The sequence below is a fragment of the Ursus americanus genome, chromosome 14, assembly GCF_024610735.1.
Source record: "Ursus americanus isolate L20-20 chromosome 14, mUrsAme1.1.p, whole genome shotgun sequence".
In the NCBI taxonomy this organism is placed as follows: Eukaryota; Metazoa; Chordata; class Mammalia; order Carnivora; family Ursidae; genus Ursus; species Ursus americanus.
This window is the reverse complement of record NC_142140.1, coordinates 40,579,867-40,601,731: the sequence shown is the minus strand read 5'-3', so window position 1 is coordinate 40,601,731 and position 21,865 is coordinate 40,579,867. Positions and strand designations below refer to the sequence as shown.

At 43.0% G+C, this 21,865-nt stretch overlaps 1 protein-coding gene across 4 annotated transcripts in view; it reads right to left on the bottom strand.

Moving 5' to 3' along the window:
- SMARCC1 (SWI/SNF related BAF chromatin remodeling complex subunit C1) overlaps positions 1-21,865 on the bottom strand; it is a 169,530-nt gene that overhangs the window by 32,725 nt on the left and 114,940 nt on the right. For 3 of the 4 annotated variants that reach the window (XM_087867090.1, XM_045778834.2, XM_087867089.1), the window contains 3 exons: positions 19,766-19,880; positions 18,728-18,882; positions 2,112-2,246 (listed from right to left, as the gene is read on the bottom strand). In XM_087867090.1, coding sequence (XP_087723216.1) covers positions 2,112-2,246; positions 18,728-18,882; positions 19,766-19,880 — 405 coding nt within the window. The remainder of the gene's footprint in view (positions 1-2,111; positions 2,247-18,727; positions 18,883-19,765; positions 19,881-21,865) is intronic. The other variant, XM_087867088.1, reaches the window with a different exon arrangement.

Here is a 21,865-nt window from a genome sequence, read left to right as displayed (position 1 = left end):
CACAGAGTGCTGCCAATCTTCCAGGCTCATCCATCGGTGCTGCTTTATGAACGACAGCAGGGCATCTGGCTGCCAGTGGCTACGACCCAATCATCACATGAATCCTGCATGTGCCAATAATCCACTATATCATAACCCTGTTACCCTGAGTCCACTAAAAACATCCATAAATGACAAAAGGGCAGCTTAAGAGGATACAATAAACACAAAGAGTCATTCCTCCACGCTCCGGCTCACCTAGCAGAAGTATTCTCCAGCACCCTCTCCCACCTCCCGTTCTCCAGGTATGCCTCCTTTCTGCTCCCAAAAGAGCACTGAACACACTGCGCCATCATTTGTTTGCCTGACTCTCTTCCCCATTTGACTAAAGGGTGGACTCCCCTCTTCCACTTCTCTAGCTTCCGACATGGATGCTGGCACACATGCATTCAAGAGTCACTGACGCAAGAGCCCATGACGTGCCAGTTCTGTGTTTACAAAGACACTCGGTCAAGTCCGTGCTCACAGGGCATATACCCCTGTATGGGAGACGGATACGTGAATCCGCAACCACGACACAGTGTAAGTGCTGTCAGGCTGCCACCGCAGCAGATGGGGTGGGCAGGTCACCTGGAGGGGCAGGGCTGAGGGATGCAGGGCTGGGGAAGAGGACCTTGCTGGCAGAGGAGCACAGAGAACAAGGCCAGAGGGAAGCCTGAATGAGGCGTGGTGTGGCCAGTACACAGGGGGTGATGGAGAGGAGACTGGGGTGGCCAGCAGCTCGCAGGGAAGGAGAGGGCCAGTGATGTGAGACACGCTTACAGGGTTAGGGACCTGCGGGTGGGCTGGGGAAGGGTGTGGGTCAAGAGTTACTGAAGCAGCCTCGCCGTCCTCCAGGGCCAGGATGCCTGCCAAAGTGGAAGAGGTGGTCTCAGGACAAAATGAAAGTGGGCTGTTGGTGCCAGTTATTGGGCTACTCATCCTGAGGAATCTGCCAGAGGATGTGATTGGACTGACCACTAAGAAACAGCTAAATAAATACAAAAAGGTCCTTAAAATTAGAACTCCTCTGGGATCGTTTAATTTTAAGGCTCTACCATTTAGATACCAGGATCTCATATACAGATTAAAAAGTCAAAATAATCAGAGAGAAGAAGTCCTACCTAAATCCTCAAATTCAGTTCATTGCTTAGAAAATTACCAATTCCTGGGGCACCTGAGTGGCTTAGTTGGTTAAGCGTCTGCCTTTGGCTTGGGTCATGATCCCAGGGTCCTGGAATCAAGCCCTTCTTCAGGCTCCCTGCTCAGTGGCGAGTCTGCTTCTCCCTCTGCCTCTGACCCTCTCTCAGCTTGCGCGCTCTCTCTCTTAAATAAATAAAATCTTAATTAAAAAAAAAAAGAAAAGTTACCAATCCTTCTTTTCATCAACTCATTAAAAAAACTTCTCCAAAAATTACCTTGAATGACAAACTGCTCCCCTGCCTCTATGTTTCTTACTTTTTGTTGCTTCCTTCTTCAGGTTTGGCCTTTTTCATAATTCTCTTGACCCTGTTTGGGCCACATCCTTCTCACAAGTGTCTGCCCCCACCTATGCTGAGCTCAGCAAGAGCCTATCTCCACCTGCCCTCCACCATGCAGGGAAGGGGAGGAAGACTGAGAGTCCAAGGCTGGACCAGAGGAGGGTTTGGTTAAAAGGGGTCACAGAAACAAGGCTCCCAACTCAAGAGGAGATTAACTCCTACTTTCTGATATTTGTATTGAAGAAGACAGGAAATCAAGAAAATTCTTGAATCAGACAATGGGTCTGTATGAATTCTACTTTAGTGGTAACAAGTAGAACATAAAAGAAGTCTAAGATCTAACTTTTGTAGAGGGAAGAATTTTACACCATCAAGCATGTGGAAAGCTGAGAAGTATAAAAGCTGAAGTCTAAATCATTAGTTTTAGAATGAGAACAGATTTCCTTCTATTCATCATCAGTGACTGACTGACAATCCCTTTGAACAGGCAGAGCAAACACCGGAAAAAGGACCAACAGAGTAGACTGCCATTCATTTTATCTAACTTGTAGTTTATGAAAGGTGGTCAGCATTTAATGGTCAGAAAGCCACCATAAACGTCCCTTTACTTACAGCCTCCTTCTCTCTGTCCATGATAGTTTCCAGCTCCTCAAAATGTCGAAGTTTGATCTCCAGTTTCTTCATTTGTGTCTCAACCAGCAGGGCCACCAGAGACTTGATCTTTCTCTCTTCCACGGCAGCCAGGTGCTAAGTGTAAAAGATCATTCAAATTATTTAGGTAAATATTTGTTTAAAATAGAGCAACAAAATGCTGAAGTTGCTATTCAAAGTAAGGATTATAGAATTAAGAACGGTGCCCTAGGGATGCCTGGGTGGCTCAGTCGGTTGAGCATCTGCCTTTGGCTCCGGTCATGATCCCGGGATCCTGGGATCAAGTCCTGCATCATGCTCCTTGCTCAGCAAGAAGCCTGCTTCTCCCTCTGCCTGCTGCTTCCCATTGCTTGTGCACTCCCTCTGACAAATAAATAAAACCTTAAAAAAAAAAAAATGGTGCCCTGGGGCGCCTGGGTGGCTCAGTCGTTAAGCGTCTGCCTTTGGCTCAGGGCGTGATCCCAGCATTCTGGGATCGAGTCCCACATCAGGCTCCTCTGCTGGGAGCCTGCTTCTTCCTCTCCCACTCCCCCTGCTTGTCTCTCTCTCACTGGCTGTCTCTCTCATTGGCTGTCTCTGTGTCAAACAAATAAATAAAATCTTTAAAAAAAAAAAAAATGGTGCTCTAAATGCCCCCTCTCTATGTCTCTACCAAATACTTACTTCAATTTAAAATAACTACTGCTGAATTTCTGGTCCTTATAGGTATAAATAACCCTTTCAAAGGGTTAAAAAAAAAACCATAAACCCTCCCATGGTAAACAACTCCTCTCAAAAAGGGCCCACCAGGAAGGGGCAATTTAATCAGGACACTGATGGGCAAAGAGGAGGACACAAGCAGCCTGGGTACACCTCCCCATCCGCGACCCACTTACCTCGCACCCTCTACTCTAAGCCTTCCCTCACTATCCTTCCCTCCTTAGGAACTGTCCAGGGACAGCTAAGCAGTAGCTTCCCCCTCTCCCCCCGCACCCAACACTCAGATGTAAAGCCTCTGCTTTCTCTCTAATGAGTGGAACTGTGAGTGGAAAGGAGGAGGTGAACAATATCCCACCCCTAAGTTTGAGGACAGGATCTGGAGCAAGAGAAACAAATATAGTACAGGACAAGGAGTTACTCTGGAAGAATGTGCTACTCGTCTGCCACAGGATGCATGATGAGCCCTATTCACACTTCTTGCCTATTCAGCAGCACACAGAGGAAGGCACCACATTACACAGAGAAGATGAGGGGCCCATATTTCACCGTGACTACCTGCACCTGGCCAGCGGTCAATCCACCTTCCCTACACACCATCCAAGAGCTGCGCCAACCAACTCCGAACACCATTCACTTTCGCTGTATCTGCTGAATTTATGTGCTCACCTTTCTTCTACACAAGTGAGAAGTAACATGGAGCAGCTGTCTAATCGATCTCTGTTTCACAGAGAATCTAGAAGGAGCTAACATGCAGGAGGCATTTAACGTAGGCTTTTGGGAGCTAACTTAATAGACAACACTTAAATGAGAGTCTTATTTTTCACTCTTTTATGTTAGAAATGCGGTTCTACACCATAGAGATCCATCTACAGGAAGATGCAGAAGTATAAGCAAAAGGTGACAGTGAGCATGTTTTATGAACGAACCTACAGCCGTTCACGTGTCTGCCACCCTAACCACACTTTGAACTATAGATCGGTAACAAGTTTAAATAAAGATGACATGATCCTAGGCCTGCTATCCTTGTACAGTGTTATGCCATTTGTATTTCTGAATAAGAAATGTAGCACAACAGAAAATCAGAAGTTTATAAGAAGGCATCACGTGAGAAGCAGGTCTCCCTTCACATGTTATTGCCTTGCCACCAGTAACCCCACCTTTGGAGAAGACTCATGTTATCAGTTCCCAGATCTATTTCTAAGAGAACAGAACTTACAGACTCTGATGGCTTTGGCAGAAAATGTGCTATTTTTTTGAGAATTACCCAGGAAGCTGGGGACATCCCCATGTACTATTAGAGCAACACACCAAAATATTTCTTCTCAAAACTGAAGATCAAGAGTTTTCGAACAGAAAGGACCACCAAGTAACAAGAAATTGAAAAAATACGCAGCAAGGAACAACTCTGGAAATCTAAGACCACGAAACAGAGTGAAATCCTACAAGTTTCCAGAAAGGCAAACAAATAAAAAAGTAGGTTATAAACAAAAATTCAGACTGTATCAGGCTTTTCTCAAACACAAAACTAGGTTTTTGAAAACAATGGTAGAATACCTTTTAAATTCTGAGGGATAACACATTTCAATTTAGAATTTCAAGTACAGCAACTTACACGAATTAAGTGTGCGCACAGGATAAAGACGTATCTGAAATCAAGGACTCAAAAAGTTTACTTTCGGGGCTCCTGGGTGGCTCAGTCGGTTAAGTGCCTGCCATTGGCTTAGGTCATGATCTCAAGGTCCTGGGATGGAGTCCTCTCCCTCTACCTCTCCTCCTTGCTTGTGCTCTCTCTCCCAAAATAAATGAATAAAATCTTAAAAAAAAAAAAAGTTTAATTCCTACATCTGCTATTGAAGGATATGGTGCAGTTAATTCAGTGTAAAGCCAGAAAAAGACAAAGACATGAGATCCAGAAGTCACAGACTCAACCTAAGAAAGAAGCCCCTAAGTCCACAGGGGGTCATCAACAGGCCAAAGCAAACAGAAATGAGACTGGCAAGATGCTGATAACCAAAGCTGGTGGTGGACACACAGAGGGTCATTATACTATTTTGTCTCTTTCTATATATATTCTAATAGTTCTATAATAAAGTTTAAAGGGGGGTGGGTGGGTCAACAGCTGGTGCCATGACAACCGGATATCCAAAGGCAAAGCAGTGAATTTGGACCCTGTCTCATATCACATACAAAAATTAACTCAGTAGGTCGAAGATCTACAGGTAAGAGCTAACATTAAAAAATTCTGAGAAGGGGGGCACCTGGGTGGCTCAGCTCGTTAAGGCTCTGACTCTTGGTTTCGCCTTAGGTCATGATCTCCGGGGCGTGAGATCGAGCCCTGCACTGAGCTCTGTGCTAAGCATGGAACCTGCTTAAGATTCATTCTCTCAATCTGCCCTTCCCACTCATGTGCTCTCTCGAGGAAAAAAAAAAAATTCTGAGGAGAAAAAACAGGAGTAAATCTAAATGATCTTGGGGGTAAAGTAAAAGATTTCTCAGATGTGACACCAAAAGCCTAAGTGACAAAAGACTGAGAGGTTGGACTTCATCAACATTAAAAACATCTCTGCCTCAAAAGACCTCATCAAGAAGGTGAAAACACAGCTCATAGACTGTGAGAAAATATTTGCAAATCATATGTGTGATGAGAGATTTGTGTCCAGTGTATAAGAACGCTTGCAACCCATGCCTATGGATGAATTGATGCTGGCAGAGATGGGGGAGGGTACCTCAAATACAGGCTGGTCACCATCTCAGACACTTGGCAAATTTTGAAGATGCAGAGGATGGGAAAGCTAAAGAGTTGGGTTCAAGGAAAGACAGAAATTCCTGCAAACTCCCTTTTGAAGTGCTAAAGATTACTTCGAAATCCCAACCTAAGTTCTGCACAGTCACAGCCAAGGATCAGGGGTAGTCCTGGAGGCCAAGGACCAAACTTGCCACCTAGCTTCGAGGCAGCCCCCGCCCCTTCTCAGGTCTGTTAACACCACAGAGGAAAGCTGAATCGTACAGACAGAATACATCATCACCTGGGGCATCTAAATGTTATGTATATATAAAATACTTTTTTCTTTTTATTCGGAGAATCTAAATTTTTATACATGGCATTCAATCAAAGCAGCAGATCTACAGTTGGCATGACACTGGACTTCGCAGGCAGGAACATTAGAATATGTTAAGATTCCTCACTACATGTAAGAAAATGTAGGCAAATATGGATAAAAAGAGAATTTCAGGGGCGCCTGGGTGGCGCAGTCACTGAGCGTCTGCCTTCGGCTCAGGGCGTGATCCCAGCCTTCTGGGATCGAGCCCCACATCAGGCTCCTCCGCTAGGAGCCTACTTCTTCCTCTCCCTCTCTCCCTGCTTGTGTTCCCTCTCTCGCTGGCTGTCTATCTCTGTCAAATAAATAATAAATAAAATCTTAAAAAAAAATGGAGACTGTCCTTTCTCCATGGTATGTTTAAAAAAAAAGAGCGAGAATTTCAATATATTTAGAATTTATATGAAAATTAATATGCACCTGATTGAAATTATGATTAAAATATATGATAACTGAAACAGTAACTCAAAGATTAGGTTTAAAAGCAGAAGATTCGACTAATGAACTGAAAGATAGGTCAATAGAAAATATTCAAACTGCACCAGAGAGAAAAAGAATGAAAACAACAACAACAAACCCACAACCAAGCTAAGAGACATGAGAAACAGACAAACGGCATAAGATTTCTGTAGATGGGATCACAGGAGAGGACAGAAAATGAGGTAGCAGTAACACAGGAGACACTCAAAGAACACGAGTCTGAGCTGTGAAAGCCCACTTATACATGTCTTTTCTCTTCCTTATGATTTTCGTAACACTTTCTTTTCCCTAGCCTACTTTATTATAAGAATACAGTTTATGATACATAGAACGTACAACATAGTATTAACTGTGTATATTATCGGTAAGTCTCCTGGTCAACGGCAGGCTATTAGTTCAGTTTTGGGGGAGGCAAATTTATATGCTGGTTTTTGACTGTGGGGAGCCTAAGCCCCGCGCTGTTCAATTGTCAACTGTATTCAACAAGGGAGGAGGTGAGAATTTCCCAAAACAGATGAAACCGATCAACATAGAGATTCAAGCTTAGCAAACCCCAAGGAGAGAAAATACAACAACAAAAATCATATCAAGGTACACTACAGAGTACTAAAACCAAAAAGATAATCTGAAAAGTATTTAAAAAAAAAAAAAAAAGAGGGGCGCCTGGGTGGCACAGTGGTTGAGCGTCTGCCTTCGGCTCAGGACGTGATCCCGGCGTTATGGGATCGAGCCCCACATCAGCCTCCTCCGCTATGAGCCTGCTTCTTCCTCTCCCACTCCCCCTGCTTGTGTTCCCTCTCTCGCTGGCTGTCTCTGTCTCTGTCAAATAAATAAATAAAATCTTTAAAAAAAAAAAAAAGAAAAAGAAAGGACACAGCATCTTCATTCACCCCCAATGGCATAACAATGTGGCTTACAGCTGGTTTACTAATAGCTACAGTGGACAGTGGAATAGGCCATTCTTTTAAATATTGAAAGAAAATAACCATAACCTTGAATTCTATATCCACTGAGACTACATTTCATAAAGGAAGGTGAAATCAAGACCTTTTAAGAGAAACAACAGAGAAGTCATTGCCGGTAGGCCTGCACAGAACGAAGTTCTCAAGAGTTCTTAGAACAGGAGGAAAGTAACTTATTTCATCAAAAAACAAAAACAAAAACAACACTGCAGTGGAGAAAGGAAGTGAGAAGCAGTGGACAGGGGGAAAGCAGTAAGGTTCTCCCATTACTGAAGAAGTGGTAAGAACACTTTGGATTAAACTACAACAACTCAAGGATGCATCCTAAAATCACTAGAAACAACACGGAAAGCATAACAGAAGTTGATGGAATCAACAAGATCATAGAGGAGAAAACAGAATAAAAAATACTAGACTAAAAAGAAGACGTTATCATTGGAGGAAACTGGTGAACAGTCCACAGGACTGTTCCGTGATACCAAGTTCTGCCACTTCTGGGAACCAGTTATTTTATTTTAAAGATTTTATTTATTTGAGAGAGAGAAAGAGCACGAGTATGGGGGAGGAGCATAGGGAGAAGGACACACAGACTCCCCGCTGAGCAGGAAGCCCGACGTGGGATTCAATCCCAAGATGCCTGGATCATAACCTGAGCGGAAGTCAGACGCTTAACCGAATGAGCCAGGCGCTCCCAAACCACAGTTACTTTCAAACAAAAAGTGGGAAGGAAAAAAAAAAAAAAAGCTTGTTCAAGGCTACACAACTATCATGTGGCAGAAAAGGGATTAAAAACCTGGTTAAAAACTCTTCAATGTGACATGACATACAAGGTGTGAGGTAGGAGAGGAACTGTACAGGTGGCTGTCTAGGCAAAGGTGATTTTGCTACTTTATGTATCAAGTGTGGTTTAATTATGCTGAGAATTTAAACTGGACCAGTGTTAGCCCTTACTCAGATATTTAGAATGTGCTTTAACAGTTCCCTATGCATTCCCCGTGTCTCCTTTTATAGTAAGAATTTTCTGCCAAGCCAACCCCTGTCCATTACTTCTTTCCCGATAGGCCGCATCACATAGAGGTCAATAAAACGCAGGAGAGGGCAGGCAGAGTGCTTCCTGCCTGTACAGGAATACCTTGGAGATAATGCAGGTTCAGTTCCACACCACCCAATAAAACCAGTAACGAAACAAAGCAAATCAATTTTTTGGTTTCCCCAGCGCATATAAAAGTTATGTTGACATTACCGTGTAAAGTCTATTAAGTATGCAATAGCATTATGCCTCAAAAAAATGTATATACCTTAATTAAAAAATGCTTTGTGGCTAAAAAGTACTAACCACCATCTGAGCTTTCAGCAAGTGGCAATCACTGATCACGTATCACCGTAAGAAATTCAGTAATGAAAAAGTTTGAAATATTACAAGAATCACCAAAATGTGATACAGAGACGGGAAGTAAGCAAATGCTGTTGGAAAAATGGCACTGACAGACTTGATCAACTCAGGATTGCCACCAACCTTCAATTTGTAAAAAAAATTGCGCTATCTGTGAAGCACCATAAAACGAGGTATGCCTATGTAACCACGGCCTAGAAGTTCCCCTGCCTCCCTGGGACTGTTTCCTCATTTGTGACAACGGAACACAACTGCACCCACATCGGGGTGTGGTGAGGACACACACAACGTACGAACAGTGCGTGGAGCACAGTGGGTGACTCGTACCTGTGAGCTGTATGCCCTGGGAGCCCACTTCGTCGGAAGACCCTCCTCTACCTGCACGGGACCACTTCCAACCTGTCTTTTCAAACTCAGCATCAAGCATCACTTCCTCTGGGCAGTTTCCCTGCATCATGGCTCCCACGGGCTCCATGACAACACTTACCGCAACTCTATCTATTCACCTAACTTTCACTACCTAGGGCCAAGGCCTGGGGAAACCCCATGCTTTGCATGCTTGGTAATTTGAGAGAGGGAGGAAACAAGGACATGAGGTGGAGAGTAGAGAGCACGGAGAAGAGGCAGCCTTTATCAAAAGCCTAGAATTCACCTGTGCTCAAGGTTAAGAAACCACCAGAAATCTCTACAAGTGAACGTGGGCGCTTTGTGGAGTGACAGATGAAAAACCCGTGGCCTTCAAACTAAAGAAACAAATTTGAGGGGTGCCTGGGTGGCTCAGGGCATGATCCCAGGTTCCTGGGATCAAGCCCCACTGGGAGTCTGCTTCTCCCTCTCCCACTCCCCCTGCTTGTGTTCTCTCTCTCACTGGCTGTCTCTCTCTGTCAAATAAATAAGTAAAATCTTTAAAAAATAAAATAAAATAAACAAATTTGAGTAAAAGACTTAGGGAAAGTCTGTTTACTACTTACGGCAGTTTGTTTACTACTAAAGAGTTACAGAATTATTCAGTCTGACCTCTAAAGAAAAAGTTTTAATAGGTATCAAAATTACCCCTTACCAAGTGTAAGACTGTTCACTGGTGAGCTTGATAACGTTTGGATTGAGTGGAAACAGGAGAAAAGAATTAATGTTCCACATCAAATGTGGCTTTTTCATATTTCGGGTCTTAGTAATAATGTTAGTTTATATATTAGCTCTGATTTTCTTTCTACAATTATTAAAACCAATGACTGCCCCTTCACTTCTGCTCCATCTTGCGATCCTTATTTGTAAGAGGAGGAATGCAACAGGTTTCTCTGAAAGAAATGGCCTGGTCCCTTGCATTGCTTCACTTTCTTAATTTTGCTGACTGTATCCTAATGAATGTGTTAATATGCCATTTCTCCATCTCCCGCACTTCTAGATCTAGGGGAAGAGCCTCTTTTTTGATTTAACGTCTAGGACTGTCCTTATTTTTACCGGCATAAGTTTCTTTTGCACTTGGGAGAAGGCAAGAAAGTAGTATGCTTTACAGAATGGCATACATCCTGCTACCAAGACTCTAAGAAATTATGCGACTGTACAGATTTGGTGACATACATGTACTGAGTCAATTCAGAGAAGTCACAAAGGCTTATCAGAAGTAGATTCTGCAGGAAATTACAAAGCCTTCATAGGGCCTTGAAGTGACTAGGTAAACGTTATGAAGCAATGGACAAAAGTTGTTAATGGACCCAAATACCACTCACGTCTGCTTTAAAAAAAAAAAAAATCTGAGCAGGTAAAAGTGAGAGTTAACTTGTGAAATACATTACTGGACTGAGGGGGAATATTGGGGTTTATTAAGCACTTATGACATTCTAGACACCATGCTGTCTTTTCATGCTACTTCTTTTACTTCTAATAATAACCTGCTGGAAAAGAATTCTTTATATATAGAAAGAAACTGAAGATTAGAAAAGTTAATAATCTCACCAAAGGTCACAGTTAACTGGGAACTGAACTCCATTCTAAAGTTCGCCTAGAAACAAAACTGGCCAATAAGAAAGGCGACACATGGAGACAGGGAGGACTTCACTGTATTAGATGTTTCCTTCTTTCTTCTGTTATATTTTGGTTCTTCAAAATCAGAAACTTAAATCACAGACATATTAAGAGAACAAAAAAAAAAGGTACTTTATTTTTTGAGCTAGCTGTTGGGTTTTTAATTGTAAAATGTTTGAAAACATTTTCATTAGAATGGAGGATTTTATCAGATTATGTTTCTGCATTGGTTGGGAACAGTCAGACTCCAAGTCTGCAGATGTAGGTTTTGATCTTGGTTCTACAACTAGTCACCTAACTTTGGGCTTCTCATTGACTTCTGTGGGTTTGTTTCCACCTCTATGAGATGGAAGAGATCAAGAAACTCAAAAATCATCCGTGACGTAACAGAGGAAACATCTTTGTTGTTAGGGATTAAGTATCTACTAAAGCAGCAATCCATCTATAACATGACTTGTGTAAAAATTAAATACGCAAAAGTAGAATAAATTTATGTATTGCATGTATAAGAGTTTCATTCCAATATACATTAAATGAAATTGTACATAATCCCTAACTAGATCTCACTTGATACTGACTCCTTAAAGGGACATTTCTAGCATCTTATACATGTTTAGTTTAGTTTGTTATTTTTTTCCTTCACGACTAACTGTATACCCTAATGGCTCAACCAAAATATAATGTTCAAGATTAGTGGGTTGACTGTGAGTTCCTAAGAGGTAGGCACCATCCATATCTCTTTGGTACCAAATAAATCTACCATTATAGCAGAGTCCAGCACATAATGGACACTCAGATACTGGTTTAATGAATAATCAAAATGTGGTACTTTCCAGCTTACAGAATGCTTTTTTAATACTTAATTTGTTTCTTGGGATGCCTGGGTGATTCAGTCAGTTAAGCACCTGCCTTCAGCTCAGGAGATGATCCCAGGGTCCTGGGATCGAGTCCCACCTCAGGCTCCTTGCTCAGGGGGGAGCCTGCCTCTCCTACTACCTATCTCTCTCCCCCTGCTTGTGCTCTCTGACAAATAAATAAAATCTTTAAAAAATATATTTAATTTGACTCTTATAATAATCTTGTCAGAAAGGCAGATCAGAAAGGACTTGTGATTCAAACAAAATGATACAGGCTCAGAAAATTTATTTTAATGAATCATGGAATACTACATCCAAAACTAAGGATGTACTGTATGGTGACTAACATAACATAACAAAATTATTATTAAAAATAAATAAATAAATAGAAAGAAAATTTATTTTAGTTGCCTCACGTTAAGAGATAAGTAAATGGCAGAGCTGGAATTAAAAATTTAAATTAGAAATCCAATGGCCTTTTATAGTTATCTACAAATGTCTATTTAGAACTGATATTTTAGTGGATACCTTCCCCAGGGAATTCTTAGAAGGGACTTGTGGTAGATTAAAGATGGCCACAAAGTCACTGGCCTTCTTTCCATGGAAAGGAGGGTCTATAATCCCTCCTCTGGAATCAAGACAGGCTTCTCTCTAACTGCCTTGCCCAAGAGAAAACAGTGGTGCCATTTTCCAGCTCCCTGCTTGGGAACTTCATGTCCTGTCCCTTGGAACATTCCTTCTGGGAGTCCCCAGGTGCCACATAATAAGTATGTTCCAGAGACCACAGGGAGAGACCACAGGGAGAAACCATGAGACTGTATGAGGAGGGAACAGGGTCCAGCCACCCTTGCCAAGGATTGGGACTTGAAGGGATCTGTCTCAGACCCTCCAGATGAACCTACCATGAGGCGAGTACCACTACAATTCAACTAATGACCCCGTGGAGCAAAACTGCACAGGTGTTTAGGCTCAAATTCTGCATAATCATGAGATATAATAAAATGGTTGTTTGGTCTTCTTTTTTCTAACTACGAAGTCTTGTTTGGGGAAGAGAAACTTGGTATCTGGAAATGGGGTGCTGTTTTATCAAAAACCTTCAGTGTGGCTTTGGATCACGCAGTGGGCACAGGGTGAAAGGACCTTAAGAAAACCACTGGCGAGGGGGCGCCTGGGTAGCGCAGTCGTTAAGCGTCTGCCTTCGGCTCAGGGCGTGATCCCGGCGTTCCAGGATCGAGTCCCACATCGGGCTTCTCTGCTAGGAGCCTGCTTCTTCCTCTCCCACTCCCCTGCTATGTTCCCTCTCTCTCTGGCTGTCTCTCTGTCACATATATAAATAAAATCTTTAAGAAAAAAAAAAAAAAGAAAAAGAAAACCACTGGCGAGAGCTTTAAGACGGAGAGGTTACTGGAGGTGGGGAGAAGTCAATCTTTATTATATTAACAGCACAAAGTCGGGAAACATTGTCACTTCTAGTGATGTGGACAGTACAAAGGGTTATTAATGAACTTACGGATCTGGCTGGAGTGATTTCCAGGCAAAACATAAACATCCTCTAGGTATTTTATTACAAGCAGCCAGAAGAGAAAGGAACCAAAGAAGGAACTATTCAGTCCAGGCCATAATTATTAGAGTCAGAAATCTCCCAGACAACTGAGAGCAAACAGAGCAGGATTTGAAAAAAGAATGGTTTCTCATCTCTAGTTGCTCCCAGAAAGGATCTGAAACTAGAAAATGGCTTCAGGACAAAGATAAATTCCAGAGCACTACATGTTAATCATGACCTCAGAGTAAACAGATCAAGGTGTGTGTGTAAGAGCTCCTGAACCAAGTACATGGTAGGATTTCTAAGAATCGTAAGGGTATGCCAACCTCTTAGACTCTCTCTACTAGATGGGAGGACCTCTATGTATCTTTAAGAACATGTCTCCTATATTCTATATTACCATAAACTAATGTTTTCATTCAAGTTTGGAGTTTTCAATCAGCCATAATTTCTTTCTTCCCCCTCTGCCTCTTTCACTCTCTCCTTTTCTTCTGGGACTCTTACTGCAGGTCAAGAAAGCCCCTTCGCAGCAAAACTGGGCTGCTTTTTTAATGGAAAAGGAAAATGACTCAGAAGGCAGAATCCAAAGCCCAAAGGGCCAAGTTGAAAGCTGCAGAGAATAAGTCATAAGGGGCAGGACTGGGCCCCGGTGAATAAAGACCCTGGAAATGTGCACCTGACTAGATTTGAAAGTTGCCTTGAACCACGAGTGCTCTCTTGGTGCCTCCCATTTTCACCTTTCTTGAACGTAAGTGCAGTTTTTCTCTATGTGTCCCACCACTGTTATGTCAGTCCTCAAGTTCTTCCAACTGAGAAGACCAACATGCAAGGAGCTGTACCTGAAAGACCATTCCTAAGGAGCTTCACATCTGTACTTGATTTAGAGAAGATCTCAGACCCCCAGCTTTAGCCTGGTATCATAAATATGAGACAATGGAGTGTTGTTTACTTTTCAACCAGGAGAACTGTGGGTAATTTGTGACCAGAGGGCAGACTGCGGGGGTTAAGGTGGCATGCCTTCCATCTAGAGGTGTGGTCAACGATCCCCGCACCTTGAATCTGCACAGAACTTTTGACTGGTAGAGCTGGGTTGAGGTCATACAGTACCAGGTTGGGGGCCCAAGCTGTAAGACACTGATAGGTTCCCATTCTCATTGCTTGGGACACTCTTCTCGTAAAGTTATAAGCTTCCAACTCTTGTGATACCACCCTAATATGAAGAAGCCCAAGATGACTTTGTAGATGAGCTGTGTGGAGACGGTGATGCCAGCCAGTCCCGTGGTACAGTCACCCCTGGTCCCCCCTCACAGCCCAGCCAAAGCCATGCAGAGCACGACTTTTCCAGCTAAGTCAGCCTGAGCTTCTCACTCACAAAAATGGTAAGATACAATAAAGTGATGATGTTCTTAAGCTGCCAGGTTTTGTGGTGGGTACACAGCCACGGTCAACTGGGACAAGAGCACTGCTGATGCTCAGGCTGCGGATTCCCAAAGGTCTGGCTGCAGTAATGACCAGGACCTTCCCAAGAAGGGCTGCAGGGAACACCCATCTCTTCACATACTGGCTTTATGGAACTTAAGAATGATGAGGTCTGGGGGTGTGCCCCAGAAGTATGCTATGTGGAGAAACAACCACAAAAAGATTAATGATAACAAAGAGGTTAGCTGGTTGTAATAGAATTGAGGTGAATTTTATATAATAAAGTACGGATTTCAAGTAGTAGAACAAGAGTAGGCTCTGTTTAGTCACATAAGGATGAAAGTGAAGAGAGGGAACTGTAGGCAAAATGATCAAATAGGTCAATTTTTCCTTCTGTCTTCTCTTCACAGTATCAAGTAAAAAGATATGGTTCCAATGATCAATGCACATACTATCAATTGATTTCAGTCAACACTTACTCTGGTAAAGCCTTAGGACTACAATGTACAATGAAAGATTTTCTATCTCAAGAGAATTTCAGGCAAAAGGGAGCAAGAGGTGTCACTGGGGGTGAGAAAGAATCTTCCTGTTACTATAGAACTAACACCCGGTAACCTTGAAGACAAACCTACTTTAGCCATTTCAAGGTACATGGACATGGGATGGTGACAGAATCAATCTGAAGAAAATGCCTGTGGTCTTAAGAAAATGTGATCTCTGCTATCTTGGAAGAACTGAATCCTCCTGCTGCTGAAAAAAAAGAGAACATATTCTAGTTTGGGGGATTTCTGGTTTATTCCAGCAATAGTTCTGGACTCTTCCTTCCAGCTAAACCTAAGCACCCAGATGGAAAGGATATAGAGCACCCAGCCAATGGCGTTCCTTCTCACACCCACACACCACTCTTCAGGTGGGTCAATTCACAGCTTGTCAGTAGGTGCAACGAAGAAATGGATATGCTACCAACGAGTCCCTCATATGGCAAGGATGGGGAAGAGCCAGAAAGCATGCCCACCCTCCCTGTGTGTTGTGGAGCTAGATTCAGAACCTATAATTACCACTCCATGTCAGTGTGACAAACAATTAAAATGTATCAAGGAAAACTCTTAATAACAAAGCTGTTTATAGATACAGAAGAACAAAAAGAGAATAAGAGAAAACTTGGATTGGCTAGATAGGCTGTACTAATTACAGTCATTTCAGTGAATTCCTTACCCTTAATTCCCATGTAGCACCAAGATGATTATGTGTGCTGTGAAATGCATGAGACCCAGCTGTAAGTGGCATTCAACAGCTCAAACGTGCCAAGTCATGCATCACACACATGTGTATCACTCACAGATCTGGGGAAAACGCAGCTGTCATGAGAATAACGATCTAAGTTCCCCGTTATCAGCAATAAGAGGGAGAGAGGATGAGGGAGTGAAAATTCAGTGATCTGGAAGGGAAATGTTCTTTGGACTCTTCTAAGCCTCGTACAGAGTATCGAAGGACCAGGGCAACTGATCCATAAAAGCAGTTTCTCTGCAGTAAAGGAACCAAACAGCTGTGGCAAGGCAGTCAGCCATGCACAATACACAAACTTTTGTGCCTGAAGCTGCACACTTTTACAGCTATGACGCCATGATGGTTTCATCCACCATGAAAACATCATGAAGCATCTGTAAGATGTTTTATGGAGTCTACCATTTTAGTTCCTTCTCTGGCAACCTACAGTGAAGGAGACACAGCGGCAGAGGGAGAAGAGACAACAGGAGGGCAAGGGAGAAAAACATCTTTGTGAGAGGGAAGTGGGCCCAAAACAGCCCAGCTGGAGAGGTCATAGTGGCTTCTGTCCAGGAGAACTGCAAGAAACAGTTCAGGTCAAACAGGCAAGAAATGATGCTTGAGAACAGAGAAGGGTCCTGTGCATGAAAAACTCGTAAATTCCACACTAAAGAGTTTGAAATTTTTGCCTGAAAGAGTTAGGGAGCTTATTTAAGGAAGTATCATATTCCTGTTTGTATTTTTAAAGATTTTTCTGCATACTGTATAATTCCATTTATATGAAGTCAAAAAAGCAGGAAGTAATCCATGGCATTAAGAAACAGGCTAGAAACCATTCTTTCGGGGGGGGGGGCAGCACAGTAACTGGAAGGGAATATGAGGAATCTTCTGGAAGGCTGGGAATGTTATACTGCTTGATGTGGGTGTTGTCTGTGAGCCCAGAGGTGGGCTCAGTCTGCGACAAATTCACTAGCTGTAGACGTATATTCAATAGACTTATTCAAATGTAAGTTATACTTCAATGGAAAATTAAAAAATGAGAAAGATTCCTCTGAAAACAGAGAATGGGCTGAAAGAGCCAGGCAACAGATGATGGGAGGCCAGCCTAAGGGAGTAGTGAAAGGGCTGGGCATCACCAGGGGCACGACCACACCAGGAAGGATTTGGTGGCTCAGCAGCCGTGGAAAGTGGAAAAAATGAGAGGAGACAGAGAGGACCGCAGGCTGCGTATCTGAAGACTGGGGGGATGGTGTGCTGTCTCCTGATAAAAGTCACAAAGGACAGGGGCGCCTGGGTGGCACAGCGGTTAAGCGTCTGCCTTCGGCTCAGGGCGTGATCCCGGCGTTATGGGATCGAGCCCCACATCAGGCTCCTCTGCTATGAGCCTGCTTCTTCCTCTCCCACACCCCCTGCTTGTGTTCCCTCTCTCGCTGGCTGTCTATCTCTGTCAAATAAATATATAAAATCTTAAAAAAAAAAAAAAAAAAAGTCACGAAGGACAGAAGCCCTCCTGGCCCCCAGCTCATTTGTGAAATAGGCCCAAGGCAGCCCTTAAGGTCCCTGGTGATAGCCTGAACCACGAGAACTCAGCTCACAGACAATGAGATGCCAGAGAGTCCAACCTGGCAGAAGAAAGAGAGGCTCCAAAAACTGCTTCAGCTGAAGGAACAAAACGGAACGAATGTGAAACCACGGTCAAACTGGTGTCCAGAGAAGTACTCACTTCGTCAAGGGTGCCCCTCAGTAGTCCCCAGAGGTAGGGGAAGGGAGAGGAGAGAGAATACCTAATACTGCAACTAAATCACCATGAAGATCAGGAGGCATCCTTGGAAGAGCCTGGAAGTCTGAACACGCAGGACCTCCAGCTACTGCGGTGGCCGTCTGGACGGACTGGCTACACCCCTCCTCCTCACGGGTGGCACCCACACCCAATGGTGGGCACTCAAAATGGAGGTCCTGTGGTTTGAACTGGGTCATCTGTGGGTCTGTTATAAATCATGCATCACAGATTAAACACTTGGAGAAGTAGTCTGCAGCAGAACAGTCTGTGGGTATTAAAGACCATGAAAGAATATCTTTACCAATGGATTAAGAACAGCTCAAGATAAAACGATTAGGTATGTTCCAGTAAATACTGTTCAAAACGTGGGAACCTACAATGGAAGGAAACTACTTCGGAGGGTAAGATGGAGAAGAGGTGAAAAGGTTTTTTTTTAAAACTTCACATACTCATGCCTGGAAGGCTTTAAAATGCTAAATTAACACAAAGTGGGGAAAATAACATTCTCCTTTCTTCTTAAATATGCCGTGAAGCCAATACTAGGTTATAAATAGAGAAAACCACCCCCAGAAAAGCTGGCAAATTCAAGAAGAAAAAGAGTTATTTTAGGTCCCCCTCTCTCCTTTCAGTCTGTAAGAGCAGGGTGAAGTATTTATACAAGGAAACAGATTTTTGTCTTAAAAATCACAAACATTTCAATAGAGCAGAAATTGGAACAATAGTCCGAAACAAGTTCTGCAGGCCAATGTGAGGGACTTTAAGTTCTGCCCCCCATCCCTGCAGTGTCCACGAGCCGAAAGCTGAGCGCGGAGCAGCACAAGGAACGCCAGGAAGGCAGCACCCCCCCCCCCCGCCCCCAGCTTCAAGATCAGATCTGTGACTCGCACCCCCTCCCCCGCCCCCTCCTCCTGCCCGAGAATTCTTAACCTAGAAATGCCGGTCAAGCAGTCATCTCATGTTGGGTGCAAGGCTCTTTGTACTAACGTTCCCAATAACTGCAAACAAGGCGACCATTCAGGGCTGAAGGGAGCCTGGCAGGGGCTGTGAGCGCAAACCTTGGCTTTGGTTGCAGCTGAGGCGAGAGCAGCTGCTGCGGCCGTGGCCACATTTCCTTCGGAAATTTCGTGTTCTACTTTCTTCTTCCCGAGATCACTTTCTCTTTCTTTACAAGAATCAGTGAGTTCCTTGTTCTCTTCAGTTTCCTTTTCTTCTGAAAGAAATCAGAAAGCTTTATTACCAGTGTGCCCAGCCTCAATAAGCCACGGTACTTCTCACCTCCGCCACATGACAAACTAGGACTGCGGTTACAAAGAGATCTCAGTGCCGCCGCCGCCTTCTTTTTAAGATTTTTGCAGACTCATTCCATGCATGTAACTGCACCTCTATCTGAGACGGATTTTCTAAATAGTACACTTTGTCTCCCCTTCATTTCTCTAAGCTTTCTGTGTAGCTCCTGAAGATATAAATGGAACTGAGCCCAAAGACGAACAAGATCGGTCAATGCAATGCTCCGGGAAACCCTGGGGTCTGCAGGAAATCAGAAGCTGAGAACAAAGCACTTCCGCAAGCCTTCTGAGATGGGCACGATGGAGCCACCAGCTCAGATTCAGAGACTAAAAGGGCAGGTCTGTGTGGTGACTTCAGTCACACTGAACAACTTGTCCGTCTACATGCTACGGACACAAGGCAGCCACTAGCATTAGCCCTGGGGGAGCAAAATAAAACTCAAACTCTAATGCACATTTACTGTTACATTAAGAAACAAACCCAAAACAGGTAAGGAAATATTTCTGCATAATTAAACTGGCCGCACTTCTCCAGTGCTTTTCAGTTTTACATAATGAAGTCTAAAGAGGGGGTGGGGTGCCTGGGTGGCTCAGCTGATTAAGCATCCAACTCTTGATTTTGGCTCAGGTCATGATCTCAGCATCATGAGACCAAGTCCCGAGCTGGGCTCCACACTCAGTGGGGAGTCTGCTTGAGATTCTCTCCTTCTTTCTCTGCCCCTCCTCTAGCTTTCCCTCAAATAAATAAAATCTTTAAAATAAATAAATATATAAAAAATCAAGTCTTAAAGAGTTTCGTCAAATTACCTGATTTGGTATCCTCACTAACTTCACTGTCCTGCTCCTTCTCACTATTTTTTTCATTTTCTCCGTCTTGTGCTTTCTCGCCTTCGTCTGTTTCATTTTCCCCTTTGTTTTCTGCCTGAAAGGGGTACAAAAGAAGAGAACAGAAGAGTGAGCAGAAACAGTCCTTCGACAAGTGACATTACCTTAGAGTAACAAAAGCCTCTACTATTTTTGGCAGGAAATGAAGTAGGTTCAGAAGGGCCTTAGAGAGAAGAGCTGGAAAGCAAATTCATAAATTCAAAGAAATACCTTTCACTTCCTCAACACCTGAGTGCTCACATGTCAATATGCCTCCAAAACACACAGTCCCTGCCCTCTCTGCCCTCTGCTATAAAGCCAGGTCACAGTGTCCAAAGGATGTCATGGAAATTCATGCATATTACTTACTGGTTAAACAGAGACAGGCTTCAAAAATAAACAAATGAATTATCGACTACCTGTCCAAAAGGACCAAGGGCATTTAAACTGATCAACAGAGAAGCAAGATGGAATGCTGCCAAAATAAAAAAGCTGACAAAGCCCTTTAATACAGTCATTTGCTAATGGTTTTTGGGAAGAGCCACAACAGGGCATCAGTGATTATGCTCTGGGGACTAAAAACTTCAATTCCTCCGGTCGGAATTTGGTTTCGTTTATGGATTTTGAAATCCCTGTGACCTCGGACAAATCATGTAACATTGTCTATAAAATGAAGAGGTTATCACTGACTTGATGAGACTGTTTAGGAACCAGATGTATTAATAAAGGCATAAGTGTAAAGTATAAAGCATAATATTTAGAACAGTATAAGAACTATAGTTTTACTATTATCCTCATCCTCATCTATATACAATTTTAAAACAACACATGCAATCAAGACCTTAAATCCCAGCTTGTATATGTTCACTCATATAGTGAATGAATGCTCATCATGTGCTCCTCACCTTACCTTTTTCTCATTGAGTATAGTTGACATACAAGGTTATATTAGGTTCAGGTGTACAACATAACGATCTGACAATTCTATACATTACACAATGCTACGATAAATCGTTAGTGTCATCATATACCATACACTATTACAGTATTGACCATGTTCGCTCTGCTGTACTTTTCAACCCCGTGACTTATTTATTTTATAATGGGAAATTTGTACGTTAATCCTCCTTCACCTATTTTGCCCATCTCTCTAACCCCTTTCCCCTCTGGCAATCACTAGCTTTTTCTCTGTATTTATGTGTCTATTTCTGTTTTGTGTTTTAGATTCCACATATAAGTTAAATATTAACAGTAGCTGTCTTTCTCTGTCTGACTTATTTCACTTAGTATAATACCCTCTAGGTCCATTCATGTTGTTGGGAATGGCAAGATTTCATTCTTTTTCATGGCTGAGTAATAATATTCCTGTGTGTGTGTGAGATACACACCACTTCTTCTTTGTCTATTCATCTGTCAATGGACATTTGTGTTGCTTTCATGTCTTGGCTGTTATAAATAATGCTAGAGTGAACACAGGGGTGCCTAAATATTTTTGAATTAGTGTTTTTGCTTTCTTGGGATAAATACCCACTACTGGAACTGCTGGATCTTAACGGTAGTTCTATTTTTAACTTTCTGAGGAAGTTCCACAGTTTTCCAGAGTGCCTGCACCAATTTACATTCCTATCAACAGTGCCCAAGGGTTGGTTTTCCCCACATCTTTGCCAACACTTGCTGTCTTTTTGATGTTAGCCTTTCTGATTGGCGTGAGGTGACAACTCACTGTGGTTTTGATCTGCACGTCCCTGCTGATGAGTGATACTAAGCATCTTTTCATGTGTCTGCTGGCCATCTGGATGTCTTCTTCGGAAAAATGTCTATTCAGGTCCTTTGCCCATTTTTAAATGACGTGCCCTGATCTCGAAGAGGCTATGAAGTCCTGTTCTGCCTTACTCACGTGCACTCGGAGCTTCTCGGGTCCGAGATTGGTCACAAACCCAGGGGGCACTCTGATGGTACCTTTGCACACTGGCTTTAGCATCTCTCCTTCACTGCCAGTGGGATCTTTGAGTCCCTCCGCTCCGCTTCAATTTCAACGTTAAT